At 49.5% G+C, this 14,442-nt stretch overlaps 4 protein-coding genes across 4 annotated transcripts; 3 read left to right on the top strand and 1 right to left on the bottom strand.

Annotated features, from left to right (window-relative positions):
- Window positions 1-1,065: 1,065 nt before the first annotated feature.
- N0V89_001256 (uncharacterized protein) lies at window positions 1,066-2,217 on the top strand (the record flags this gene model as incomplete). The annotated part of the gene is made up of 2 exons (XM_056210069.1): window positions 1,066-1,327; window positions 1,421-2,217. 2 exons carry the CDS (start codon window positions 1,066-1,068, stop codon window positions 2,215-2,217), a joined length of 1,059 nt encoding a protein of 352 aa, XP_056076891.1.
- Window positions 2,218-2,653: 436 nt separating this feature from the next.
- N0V89_001255 (uncharacterized protein) lies at window positions 2,654-3,741 on the top strand (the record flags this gene model as incomplete). Its single annotated transcript, XM_056210068.1, has 2 exons — window positions 2,654-2,659; window positions 2,809-3,741. The coding sequence occupies 2 exons, from the start codon at window positions 2,654-2,656 to the stop codon at window positions 3,739-3,741; spliced, it is 939 nt and encodes a 312-aa protein (XP_056076890.1).
- Window positions 3,742-6,159: 2,418 nt separating this feature from the next.
- Window positions 6,160-9,793, top strand: N0V89_001254 (uncharacterized protein; the record flags this gene model as incomplete). Its single annotated transcript, XM_056210067.1, has 7 exons — window positions 6,160-6,506; window positions 6,551-7,286; window positions 7,338-7,499; window positions 7,548-8,327; window positions 8,421-9,222; window positions 9,273-9,387; window positions 9,463-9,793. 7 exons carry the CDS (start codon window positions 6,160-6,162, stop codon window positions 9,791-9,793), a joined length of 3,273 nt encoding a protein of 1,090 aa, XP_056076889.1.
- Window positions 9,794-12,683: 2,890 nt separating this feature from the next.
- N0V89_001253 (uncharacterized protein) lies at window positions 12,684-14,334 on the bottom strand (the record flags this gene model as incomplete). Its single annotated transcript, XM_056210066.1, has 3 exons — window positions 12,684-13,987; window positions 14,055-14,169; window positions 14,221-14,334. 3 exons carry the CDS (start codon window positions 14,332-14,334, stop codon window positions 12,684-12,686), a joined length of 1,533 nt encoding a protein of 510 aa, XP_056076888.1.
- Between the last annotated feature and the right edge of the window lie 108 nt (window positions 14,335-14,442).

Here is a 14,442-nt window from a genome sequence, read left to right as displayed (position 1 = left end):
AGGGTGGGGAAGCTCTCGCGCCTGACAGGGGTTTCCGGGACCTTCAACACCACCGCCATGTGTCCCCGTATCCTCGGTCGCTTTCATCTGTGCAGGTATTGGTCTCTGATCAGGCTGCGATGCTACTACTGTGTATGTAATGCCAATGCCCGGTCACGTGGGATCCATTTATCCATGCATGTCAATCGTTGCTGTCTGGGCCACCCCTTTTGCCAGGCTGGGCATGTGATCGCCATACCCCAGCTTTCCGATGCGAAACCTGCAACACAAAGTTCCCTAGCCATGTTGGACCCATTTGACGCGACGGCCATGTTCTCGACCTTGTCACGATACACTATGCGGCCATGTGTACTAGATTTGTATCAATGACTATCGCACCAGCTGCTCGAAGCCATGTGGCCGCAATACCAGATCCCTTTCAATGTCGTTCGCACAATTACATCGCAGCTTACACATATCTAATACATCCCAATTCCTCCCGGCGGAACGGCTCCACCTCGCAGGTCAGCCCTTGGTTACCTTTGCAGCATTCGGCGAACTTGAGAGCTTGTGTTCTTGGCTCTCCATTAGAACTCTACCCTTTTGATATCTATTCCATTACATGTCTCTGAAGAGTTCACAAAAACTTTGCGAGTTATGATTGACGCCACGTAATGGCACCCCAATGTTGTCAGGAACGTAAAAAAGGTCGAAGATGACCGATTGGAAGAGTGAATCATACGTCACATTACGTAGACGGTATGTTTGAAGCAAATTCTCAGAGAACATGTTGAACATCAGATTATTGGTGGTTCCGCTAACGTGCTTTGTCATAGATTAATCACGAGAGCTGCACTTGCCCGGGCAACCCAGAAAGACAGCATCACTGTCGCACGTCCTGGAAGCAGCGCCATACCAATATTCGAGCGTCTCTTCGCCATTATGCAGGCGCAACCGAGTCTTTTCCTCCGCGTTACGACATAAAAATTTTCTCGACTTGCCGATTACCTTCTAAGGTTGCACGGCGTCGACACACCTCAACACTGTACCAACAGCCACCCGGCTCTGCAAATCCATCGCCCCACCATGGCGGCCTCAACCGACGTTTCAGACCATGCCAGCGACCCCGACTCTGTCGAACTGGTCAATACCATGTATGTTGCCAATATCATGGACGAGGACACTGTTGGCAGCGGTGCGGTCAAGACACCGGAAATTACAATTGACGGTCCGTCGATACGACAAGCCTGCATTACTCATCAACCAAAAGAAGATCTTCCAGACACGACAGCTACCAACGTCGATATCTTCGCGGGCTTAAACATCGTCGACAAAGCCGCCCCTAGCGGTGCGCTTTCGCAGCCCGTCCCCCTCTACCACGGTAAATTTTTTACACACGAAGCCTTGCAGCCGCAGTCATTCTGACAACGGTTCGTTCTAGACATGAAACTGGCACCAAAACAGCCCGTTCAAATCCTCGCGGAGAAACGCGTTGAAGTTGCGCCCGGCGTCTTCGTTTGGTCCGATACTCCGTTCTTCATCGAAGTCCACAAGCCCGCCGTTATCAAGGGAGTCGAGGTTCTGAACGAGAAGTTCGGAAAAGGCTGGAGCAAACTTCCCGATGAGCTAAAGGTGAAGATCTTGTCCTTCGACCCCGAACTCAACGACGATATCAGGCCGCGCGGCAAGGAGCACTGCTTCGGTCATCAAAACGGTTGGAAGACGCTGAAACGTTATCACGAGATGGCCCCAGAGTTTGGCATCCTTGCGACACAGATTTTCTACAAGACGCATCACTTCCATATCACTGGCGTATGTACGCCATCGGATAGCAGCTCCTTCAGGCCTATGTTCTTCCCCAAACCCAACGTCAATCGCTGGATTAAGGTGATAACCTTGTGCATACCACTGCATATTCGTGCTTGGACCTGGCTTGAGAAACTTGCCAGCGGGAGCTTGGGCTTTCAAGATTTGCAGTACCTTGCCGTAGAAGTCTTCCAGACAGTGGATTTCGTCGCTCTGGGCAGCACTCTGGTCGATGTTCCATTGCGAATGCAGGTCTGCAACGAGCCGTTCGTGGACAAGTTCATCGTGTTCAAGTGCAAAGGAAAGGTCATATATACTTGCGATGCAGGATATGACGACTTTTACGTGGACATTAGCACAAAGAAGGACACGCTCGTATGTGAGATGGAGGAGTTGCTGCTGCGGAGGATCACATTCGGTTCCGGTAGCTGAAGCGCAGCCATTCGATCTTACAGCGACAATATATGGACAATATGATACTGTGTACTTGCAGCTCTGGTTTAGTAGACCTAGTTGCAAGGGCTGATATTGTACAGCATGATAGACTCTAGTTCTTGGTCGCTCGATGGATGCGTCTCAGTGGCGCTAGATAACTTGCTTCCCACTCTTTCGCAGCCTCTTGATGTCTCTTGACTCGTTGAAATGGCACAGAGCGTATGCAAAACTTGCAAGTCAATGATGGATTACCTTCATTATCTAATGAACGTCCCTTCTCTTCTCATCGTGTGAGTTGTCTGGAGAGATCCGCAGTGAGTCCGCTCTAAGCCTTTGGCATAACTCGCATCGTATATATGGACCTGCCATTCTACGCTGAGCACCCGAAGATGGTGGCTCATGCAAATATATCATCGTAGCCAGAGATTGCAAGATGCTGGTACGCTAAGCGTAACGAGGGAAGGCCCCACTTTGCTCAAAGCTAGCTGCTTCTTCTTCCAGCAATGCTCGCTTCCTCCATCAGCTAACCGTCCTGGTTGCTCAAGCAAAGTTTTCCCTTGTCTCAGCTGATTAAATTGCTGTATAAAGCCCTCGTTACTGGTCCTTAGTATCGCACCTCTTTTCTGCAGAGCTGACGTCATAGAAGTTGACCCGCGACGAGACCTTACCCTCGCGAAAAGAATGTCTGGCACGCAACCTCTAAGAATACTCATCACCGGCGGAGCACGTGGTATCGGACGCGGACTCTTTCGACACTTTTTGGGCGCCGGACACTCCGTTTACATACTCGATGCCAACTCAATCGAGCTCGAGCACGTCAAAAAGTCAGCGGATAAATGGAAGTCAGCCTCATCCCAAGCCATATGGAAAGCTTCTCTCTGCGATCTGCGAGATCGAGAATACATCAAATCCATTGTTGATGACGTGAAAGACGTGTTCGACGGAAAACTCGATGTTCTCATCAACAACGCTATGGCAACCGAAGGGGTTGGAGCGGGCAAGCCCATGGAGGACGATGGCGACGAGACCATGGAAGACTGGGACACGAAGATTGCCGTTGGCCTGACTGCGCCATACGTGCTCAGTCGTCTATGTGTACCTCTTTTGAAGGCCGGATCAAGCGCGCCAGGCTCCCCAGGTACCATCATCAACATCTCGTCGACGCGTGCCCACCAGGCTGAAGATAATCATGAGGCATATTCGGCTGCCAAAGCTGGTATTCTTGGATTGACACAGTCGATGAGCGTATCTTTAGGCCACAGACACAAGATTCGCGTGAATGCAATCTTGCCAGGGTGGATCCACGTGATGAACGAACGAGCGGAGGCTGACGTGTCTGGTGCAGCATGGGAAGAGGGCCTGACTAAGGAGGATGCTGAATGGCATCCGGCTGGAAGGGTGGGAAAGGTGGACGATGTTGCTAAGGCTGCTGAGTATCTGATTGGGACAGGCTTCGTTACGGGACAAGAAGTGGTGATAGATGGAGGCGTCGGACGGAAGATGGTGTATCCTGAGGAATAACATTTTCAGAGCACAGCTGAAAAGGTGTGGTGTCAGTCCAGCCAAAGTGTGCGACTATATGCCGCATCGAAGATCGTGCCTAGTGTACACGGAGAGCAGCATGCAGGTGTCAAGAGGTAATAATCATTTCTTCCTAACACTATTTATAGAGACTGGGCCCTCTTACAGGGCCTGTTATGATAGGATCTATCTCGTAAAACTTACGGAGCTTGTATGGGCTATTTTTATAATGAGATACGGTGTATCAGTCCAGAGCAGCCTATAAGCAAGCCATTTGACACGATATTGCAGCTTTCAGCGATGAAGACGGACCGCTAGAATCCGCGTCATCTCGTATTCGGTATCATCACTTGCACTTCCGTGGTTGATCTCTGCCTTGTCTAGACCTTGCTTGGTTTTTTCTCCTACCCTGTCGCTGCTACCATTAGCGCCTTTGTCTTCCATGTCCTGTACTCAACAATATTGGCGCGCGACCTCAAATTTGGATGAGATGGCGGAGGACGTGAGGAAGGGTATTGTTCTCGTTATTTGCCGATCGCTGCTTCGACAATTCGTCTGATGTGTTAATTGTACCGCTTGCGGCCCGCAGTAATGACTGAAGAAGCACATTCCTGTTTCCGAATGATGCTATAGGCATTGCTCTTGCTATCGCAATTACTACCACTAGTTATACCGTTAGGCGTGGGAATTCGCCTAGCTCCTGTTAGGTCCGGCAGTGGCAACTTCACATATAGAACTACCTTATACGTGGAAGATCTGGCCGTTGCAATGGACAGGAAAGGGGCGTCCCCATCGCTTTCTCGTCCCCAAACGTATGAGAGACACGTGTACTCCCCTGAGAGGGCCGAGTTGAACAGTCGAATCTGGACTGTGCCGTGTGTTGGAATTTTGGTTCTACTTCGATGAGCCGGATGGAGGAGCCAGAGCTGTCAAGCGGCTGGTACTGAAATCTTTGTTTACTATCTGCGCTGTCGCTGCGTATCGACTCCGTTGCAACAAATGATAGACTGAGAGCTTGCGTGTATGGACTGATCGAAAATGGAGAAGATAAGGATGCTTGGGCGCATCGGGAGGCTATGTACAGTGGGTGGCCACGTTGGCTCGCACACCTCGTTATCAAACCAAGCGTACCGTGAGTTTAGTCTGGTCGAGTTATCAGTGTCGCAAACCTCCTTAAACAGAATTTGTACGTTTTTACATGCGCCATCGGCGTGTAAGAGTTAATGTGGGCACACCCTGTACGAATAAGGCTGTGCTCGCGGGGCGGGGTAAGTCTACCACAAGGCTGAAAATGAAGAAGTGCGGTAACGGATAAGTCTCAGAATGCGGACATTTAGAAATCTCATTAAACCGCATCTTGGAAAGCGGATGCAGGCCATTTGAAAATTGGTTTGACGCTGGGATAGTTGCTGTAACCATACTGATCTTCGTCATAGTCACGACCGCTTGTGCCACTTGCACAGCCGCATCAAGGATTGATGGAGATCCCACGTTCACGTGATGGCCATCGCGGGTGGCGTTGTCGCCCATTCACAGGGATGGCCACGTTAACTTATGCTTCTCGTTGCCACTCAATGTGCACCGTGAGTTCAGTCTAGTTAGGATCTGTACATTACATTCGCTTGGTCTATTTCGGCAAAGCTCGAGTGTGAGGCACATAAGTTGAAAATTCAATTAAGCCTTCCTCCGTCATAGATGCTACGCGGACGAGAAAGAATGTAGGTGTGATGTCGCGTCTTCGCCATCAATCCACACCGAAACGACAGGCGCCAACGACGATGTTGCGGATATTGAGTAGGTGCAAGAAAGACCTGAATTATTTACGTCCTCAAACATCAGGAAGGCTTGGAGCTGATGAGTATAGTGGCTATGGATAGTTGCGAGGATAGTACTCGTCTTCCACGGATTCTTTTACGATTACTAAGAAGCGCATTGCGTATTATGGGTGGTACGACCCCCACGTAACTAACCTAACCCGTAGGTAGCGCTTGCCCCACTCGCTGTATTGACACTCTCGACAACGACGTTCACAGTGTTCTCGCTGCCACCAGCAAACTTGGTGTTGGGCACTTGCTCAGCGTGAGCGGCGCGGGCGGGAAAGTCTTCTTGCTCACCATCCTATGCTCTCTTATTTGGATGGCCTTCCTCGATTAATAGCCCGACGCTCAAGATCAGCCTTACAACCGTTACACCACCGCACACTCATTGGCCCAGATCACTCAGCAGCTCAACCCCGCTCCTTCACTTTATCATATTTGACCAGCCAACTGCGCTTTCCTTACTGAGATCAAGCGACATACTCGTTTCACCCGTCAATTCGCCTGTTGCAAGTGCACCAAAGCTCCAGACGTGTCGACTCGAAGTGCCCGTCAACCCTTTCGTACAGTGCATCACAACCGACAAAAACCGCGTAGCACCATGGAAGTTTTCATGCGAGGCCTACCACTGGACTTGACAGACCAAGGGCTTCGGACCCATCTAGCGCCCCTGGTGAAGGCACTGTACATCAAGGACTGGTCCTGCCAGAAACCACGCAAGAAGACATTCGGAAGTGTCACCTTCCTGCTGTATACGGATGGCCAAAAATTTCTACAGGGACATGGAGAGCAGGCTATGCCTCCTGGGATGTTCTCTAAGTACCAATCTAAAGCTCGTTTGATGATCCTGGGCAAACACGTCTATTGCAGCCTCAGCAAGAAGTCTCCCGACCCTTTCCTCTTGAAGTGCTTAACGAAGTCAGCAGAGGATCGACGAGCAGGCAGCGAGTGAGTCTCACAGTCCTGGTTTGAATTCAAGCTGACGAGCCTAGGCTTCCTCCCTCAGCTGATCAAGATGACAAGATCGTCTTTCGCACGCAAGCGTTCTCGTGCGGGATATACCAGTATGTGGACAGCCAGTTGGTTTACTCTCCGGAGGTGGAATGGAAATTTGCAGCCGGAACAGCCAAGTTCGTTAAGAAGGCTTTGATCCTTGAATACGAAGATGAGTTCGGCCGCACGAGGGTTGAGATACCATATCGAACAGTGGAGAGCATCGTAGCCACCTCACGACCTGCTGCGCTCGTATTGACCCTATGGGAAACACCTCGACTCTTCGGTACAAATGAGCCGGATCTGGCGGATCTAATGGCTGCACTACTGCTACAGAAAAACACAAACACTAAGCGACGGCTTACAGGACTCCCAAGCCACAGTTCATCGCATCATAAAGTTGTTGGCCAAGCGTTGGTGTACCGCATCTGCGTTTCTCCAGTTGACTTCTACACACTGTCAAATCTGTTGATCCAGCGCGAAGTCCTCAGCGTCATCCGACATGATCTCACTGTATTGCCGTCGCATGCACATCTCAGCCTGAAGAAAGGTATGGAGCTCCTGAATCAGACCATCCAAGAAACGAGCCGCGCGGTCCCCTTCGCGGTTATGTTTCAGCTAGAAGCTTTGGCAAGAAACGCGTTCTTGCCTCCTTGGACTGTTCAGAGTCTATTGTGGAAGATCAACACGCGGCTCGAGGAGTCCCTCGATCCGGATATGAAATATTCTCTAGAGGTAACTTATACGACAATGGAAGCTTCGCGGCAACTGACATGACATGAACAGAAACCCCTCGTTTCAGCAGAGGCTGTTCGAAAGCTACTTTCCCAAATACCTTTCCCGGGCATCGATATCGATGCTTCGGTGTTCGACCCCGAGAAGATCTGGGATTACCTTGAACAGAACGAACAAGAAATACAGAGTGGTTGTCACAAAGATCTCATAACCGTACGATACTTGACTCGATGTCAACAATGGTATGCTGATAGATTCTAGGAAAGGGGGCGGGAAAACCTCACCATGGTCCACAAGATCACCGTTACGCCCACAGGTATCACGCTCCATGGCCCTGATCCCGAAGCCAGGAATCGTATCCTGCGGCGTTTTCCGGATCACACTGAATACTTTTTGCGCGTTCAATTCTGTGATGAAGACGGCACCGGTCTACAGTTCAATTCAAGAGTCTCCAATGAAGAGATCTATGAAAAGTTCAAACAAATCATGATCAATGGGATTGCGATCTGCGGTAGGGTGTATGGATTCTTGGGTTACTCTCACTCATCCTTGCGAAGCCATTCGGCCTGGTTCATGGCTCCATTCTGGCACAAAGACCGCTTAGAGACTTATTTCACGGTCATACCGACGCTAGGCAAATTCGGTGACATTTATTCACCAGCTCGCTGCGCAGCTCGCATTGGCCAAGCATTTTCGGAGACTCCATTCGCAATCTCGCTGGATTATCACGGCGTACGACATGCCACGATGCCAGACATTACGACGGGAGATGGGCAGCATATGTTCAGCGATGGTGTGGGGACGCTTTCTCGTGCAGCTGTCGAAGCCATCCGAGATTCGATTCCTCAGAAGAAGGGTGCTGCTACCTGCTTTCAGATCCGGTGGGGTGGAGCTAAAGGCATGCTCGCACTAGATGATCGCCTCGAAGGTACCACGATGAATGTTCGAGATTCGATGGTCAAGTTTGAGAGTGCCGATATCGAAAATCTGGAAATTTGCGATGCTGCAAACAAGCCCATTCCGCTGGTCTTGAACCGACAGGTACGTTGTTAACTGTGCAAGATAGTCTACGATCGTCGAAGCATGTGCTGAGATGATGGACGTATGAGCTCATATTTACTGACACATGAATAGATGGTCAAAATTCTCGAAGATATGCGTTTGCCGGCTAATTGGTTCTTAGAACAGCAAGCCACTGCATTACGCAAGCTACAGTTCGTTACAGCGCACATCGCAAATACCGCGGGTTTCCTCAAGCGTCAAGGCGTCGCCGATCGTATTGGTTTCCCACAACTGATCAGGCGCTTAGAATCCGACGGTATCGACTATAGAAGAGATCAATTCATGCGCTCAGTTGTAGAGACGGCTGTACTTCGTGAGCTGCGCCTCATGAAGTATAAAGCGCGTATTCCCATTGAGCAAGGCGTTACACTATTCGGGATCATGGATGAAACAGAATATCTAGAGGAGGGTGAAGTTTTCGTTGTGTTTGACCATGCATCTTTCATTGGCTCCCACACACTGGATCTGGACAACCGCCAAATGCTCATCACTAGGTCACCAGCACTGCATCCAGGCGATATCCAGGTTGCGACCAACATCATCCCCCCGGAACATCACCCACTGAGGGCTTTGAGAAATTGCATCGTATTCTCTCAAAAAGGAGCACGAGATCTGCCAAGTTGTTTGAGTGGAGGAGACCTCGATGGTGATACGTACAGTGTGATATGGGATAAAGTAGCGGTGTCCGGGTGTCAGTGCATCTACACGCCTGCCAAATATCCTCGCACTGCCCCTCTGAACATCGGACGCACTGTAGAGAAGAAAGACATGACCGACTTCTTCATTCAATTTATGGCCACAGATCAGCTCGGGCTCATTGCGACTAGGCATATGATCTTGGCAGATCAACGGCCTGCCGGCACAGCTGATCCAGGTATGCACGCACCTAATCTGCCAATTTGCCTACTTATTAATATCGTCTAGATTGTGCGATGCTTGCGGAATTGCATTCAACTGGTGTAGACTATTCCAAAACAGGAATACCGGTCAATATGGAGACGTTCAAGAATATCAGAACGAACAAATATCGACCTCACTTGTAAGCTTCATCTTGGAAGAGACACGATTTCCTCGCATGCAAGTCATATCCCACCGGTTACTAACTGGTTGATAGTCTTGCGCCCAGCGGGTTCACTTACATCAAGGACAAAGCCCAAATCGAGTTTGACATGCCCACACGCCCACGTGAAGATGAAGAGAAGGACGAAGATGATAATCTTGGACCACAGTATCTATACTATCGCTCTGAGAAGATCAATGGACTTCTCTATGACGCTATTGATGAACGGAAGATCTGGTATGAGGACATAAAGGGTAGCAGCAAGACTGACGGAGCGGTATGGACCGACTTTCTGAACCAAATGAAACGCCAATGCAAGATGCAGCTCGGAGCCGTTCATTGGGAGCACTTGAGAGATGAAGCATTCAGCATTCGTCACGCGTAAGTCCACTTGTCGAATGCGTCCATTCTGCGATCTCGCTTACCATGTATATAGTTACGAGGACGCTATATATAGCGCCACAATAGACTACTCAGGTCACCCAACGCAGCCACTTACCGAGCTCGAGGTTTTCACTGGGTCTATCTTCAATATTTCTGGCGTGCAAACGCGTCGACAACGAGATCGATCGCTACAGCTGAAGGATGAATTCGATCGTATTGCGCGATGGATTGAGAATCTAATTCGGAGACGCCCCACGGTCTCTTCGACCAGACAGGATGATCACAGGAATGCTACCCAAGACACCCTGGAAGCTCTCATGATGAGTCTCGCATGCTTGGAAGTCAGCCAGTGGAAGGAGACACGAGCCAATAGGTCTAGATCTGGGCGTTCGATCGAACAGTATCAAAGCTTCAAGATCATATCAGCGTGTTGCACAATCAGGGAGCTAAATACAGCAACAAAGCGGGCAGAGGTGGAGGATTGGTATTAGTGGCATGAGAATTGTCCTTGCGAGTTGCAATTTGCCTGACCTGCAGATCAGTTTTCCCCCAAGTGCTGGATATTAGACGGAACCGATCGTCACCTTTCTACAATGCCCACTCCGTAGGCGCCTGGATGACTGAGCAGAGCCATTATTGGTTATGAAAACGACTCTGTGAGATATGGCTAAGGATCGGGTACGAACATATTCTAAGCCCTACGACTGTACGATAATGAATTTCATTGAATGACTGAATGAGATGAGCGGCTGTTTCGAAATAATCATTTGTGGGGCGGGGCCAATTGCTGCTTTGATTCAACTTACGAAGCAAATGACACGTCATTGCCAAGGCTGGATAACTGTGCCGCATGTTCTTGCTGTGCCTCAAAACCAGAATTGCCCTCACTCTTTCCCCATCCCTATGCTCTGATTGCCGCTCGCGCGTGAACTCATAACCGACTGTCTTCGAGTATCTGTTATCAAGTCCTTTTTCGAACTATTTCAACATCTAAGGTGACACCCACATCCGAAAGTGCACGCTTGTCAGCCAAATCGACTTCCCATCGGACTTGATCCGATATCCTGCAATAATTTCTTCCTTATACCAGGATTACGGCATCTCGAACCAATCCGCTATGGATAAGCTGGCGCCCGAACTGTATGCAGAGATCGTAGAATGCATCCGCAGGTCTCATCAACCTAATGCCAGGTTGGCGTCATATGCGGCCATAAGCAGGCGATGGAAAGATTCTATCGAGCGCTATACGTTCAAGGAAATCAACAGCTTGGAGACTACGGAGCTCGACACTTTTAAGCAGCTCTTTGTGGGAGCAAACATCCAACGCCGAGAGTACTTGAAGCAGCTTACGATCCACTTTATCTTACCGGACCCGCCGAATATGGACGCATGCTGTGACCTGGAGGTTGTGATAGATCGAGATGCCGACAGCAAAGCATTTACGGCATCCATACGAGAGTTATTCGACACACTGTCGGGTCTTGAACGGAGATCGTCAAGGAAATCCAACATCACACTCATCTTTCACCAGGCTTACCGTTGCTCACCGGGCACATTTCAGTTCGGCGGCAACAAGTACCATAGATGTAGTGGACACGCCAGGAGAGATATTCGAGAAGCAAGAGCAAACAGTGGAAAGTTTGAACTGCTTACAGGAGATCCTCTACCTGACCTACACCATGTATCCCATTTCGAGTTTCAATGCGACACATTGCTTGCTGATTTGAAACCCACGTGGATTCCGATCGTTACAAGTCATCTTCCTCAAATGACTAACATAAAGATCAAAGAAAGAGATCTTTACGAGTTTGGTAGTAAGCTGAGGAGAATCTATAGAAACGGTATGTCCTGGGTGTGGGTCGTGGACTCATGGTTCGAAGACTAATCCAAGTAGAACTTGCACGATCACTCTGCTTGCTACCAGCGAACCAACTAACGGAAATCGTTCTGGACATTAATCACACCACATTGCCTGACGAAGATGTTCCTGTACAGAAGCTTGTTGAACCAGGCAGTTGGATTGAGGAGGCCTGGAGCATTGTGTTTTGCCGTCTTGCGCAGTTTCCGCATCTTGTAACGTTACACCTTTTTGGCGAACTAACCATCTGTCCCGAATTCTTCCGTAGTATTGAACAACATGCAGACACGGCTTTTCAGTCACTTCAAGAGCTTTTTATTGAGGTTGCTCCGGAGACTGCAGATGGTAGATGGTTTTACGAGCGGGATGAAGATGCGTTTGCAAAGGCAAGGGTTAATCCGGAGCTAAGCGAGTGGTGGGAAATAATGGGGGGAGGCGCAAGACGATGCACTTCAATCAGCTGATTATCTAGTCTTCAGAGACTCTGCACGGTATACCCGTAAAACCTATTTCAACAAATTTCGCACGCTCCCGGATCCGCAGGTCTTTGCGCCATTCCTTCAAAGCGCCACCCAGGTCGTTTGCCGCCTTCCTCAACTACGAAAGTTTGTTCTGAAGGTGGCAGACGGTAGCGGCGGTGATTACGGGCCTTTTGTGTCAAGGGAGTTCGAGCTGTGCTGGCTACGGAGCGGTGAGCCTCGATCCCCGTCCAGGACAAAGAATACAGATCTCTGGCGGTGGCCATACATAAAGTGCGAAGCTTATTATATCAACCGGAATCGCCTGTATTGGCGGACAGACAACTGGGTACCCTGGGAAGAGGTACAGAGTGCGTGGACTAAAGCGGCTGGTGCGAACGCAAAGATCGTATTTTTAGACGAAAAGCACTGGTCTGGGGATTGGAGACGGGCCGAGCCTCCCTACTACTACCGCCAATTTTAGCGAAACACTACCTTTCCACAAGTAGGTTGCTAGGTCACTTCACAGCAGAACCAAAAGCTACAGCGGCACATCCCTAGCCCAGGCTACACGATCAAGGTACCCCATCTTTCAAGCACTGCTTGAAAGCTGGGTTTTGCACAATCCTCCTGAATCCTTCTTTCATCCCTTCTAGGCCTTTGGGTGTCCCTTGTCCTTTCGGAGCGAGTTTGAACAGTCGATCCGTATTCTTCGCGATATTCGCCAATCTCGGCGCCCATCTTGCAACACTCGTTGCGGTACGTGCGATGAGCGACATACCCAAACGAGTGCCAAAGAGACCGATCTCGAGGAGGATTTGAAAAGCAACGACTGGGTTCCGTTCTTCGATTTCATTCAGTTCGCTAGCGCTCATGGTTGCATAAAGCCCGACAGTGACGGATAGCGATGAGATATTGTTTGCCAGCTCAAATGCTGACCGTTTCCGGCACCGTGCGTTCAAATTTCTGCCTGAGATTTGACCACACGTAGGCCAGTTTTTCAAGTCATGGCTCTGCGCAGTCTCCTCCCAGTACTTCATGTACGCCTCTGCATCTACGCACTTGTCCGAGACACAAGCGACAGTGTCGATGTCAACGTCATTTGGCCAGTCTGCCAGGCGATCATCGGAAGTGAAGAATTCCTCGTCAAAAAAATTGGACGTCATATCGTAGGGATGATCTTCGTCCCGTTTCTGAGCCGTGTTTTGGGCGACACCCATGATCAGCGCCGTAACGGTGGAGCACTTTCCCATCCGTGCTTTCTTTTTGTCGTTTTGTTCTTTCAGTTTGTCTCTCTCCTCCATCTCCTTCTGAAGCTTGTCCCTGTGCTCTTTAAGCTTAGACAGCTTGTCGGCCCTGTCCTTCTTCTGTTGCTCCCGCTGTGGCTTCTGTTTGTACCACTTCTCTTTGAAGTTTGCACTCAGCTCTTTCACTCTGCTTCTCTTGTGCTCTTGAAATCGTTTAGTCTTTTGACATTCTTCATGTGCCACTCCGTCTGTGTCAACCCACGTATAAGTATAATGCGTTTTGGCTTTGCACCTCGGCCGCTCGTTCTCATTTTTTGGTTCTCCGCAGTCCGGCTTATAGGAAATGTCTGTTTCGTATCCTTCAGTACGTGTAGCTGGAATCTTGGGCTTCTTGCAATCTTTTTCGTCATCTATTTGGCATTTCGGATTCGGGTCGTCGGGTTTGTTGCCTTCTTTTGGATCGAGGACTTGTCCATCGGGGCAATTACCCTTGCGACTACTGCTGGTATCATCGTCGCAACCGATTCCTCCAGGTTTCGATTTTCTTCCTTCAGGGCACTCGCATCCATTTCCAACTTGGTTTGCCTTCATGCCTATTGGACAACAGCCGCCTTTGTCGTTCTTCTCATGACCTAGAGCGAGAAATTAGATGTATCGCACCTAAACGAGTTCATTGTATGAGCATGGAATTGAACATACCATCAGCACAGTTATCCTGGCAAAACTTGCCGTCCATAGAAGGAACTTGCGGCGACGAACACTTTCTGCATTTGCACTTCTCAAGAATCTCGCCGAACATGTTGAGGCAAAGCGGCTGCTTCTTGCAACATTGCGTTTCCAGTCCTCTCTCAATGATGTAACGCACCTTACGTCCACTGTATACGCCTTTAAACTCGATGTTGACGGCATCTGGGTAGACGGATCTGCCTAATGGGAGAATGTTGTTCTCGCCCATGCTACCGTAATCGCTCGATGGCATAGCGACAATGAACGGAGCCAAATAAAGTAATGGAAAGATTGCAAATGAAGCGAGCTAATGCATTGCCATTGTTTTGAAGAGTGGTAAAATCACAAATCTTAAATCAGA

Source organism: Didymosphaeria variabile (assembly GCF_027946475.1).
Source record: "Didymosphaeria variabile strain IMI 356815 chromosome Unknown scaffold_1, whole genome shotgun sequence".
NCBI classification, from domain to species: domain Eukaryota; kingdom Fungi; phylum Ascomycota; class Dothideomycetes; order Pleosporales; family Didymosphaeriaceae; genus Didymosphaeria; species Didymosphaeria variabile.
Note: the sequence above shows the minus strand (reverse complement) of the source record. Positions and strands in the feature narration are given on the sequence as shown.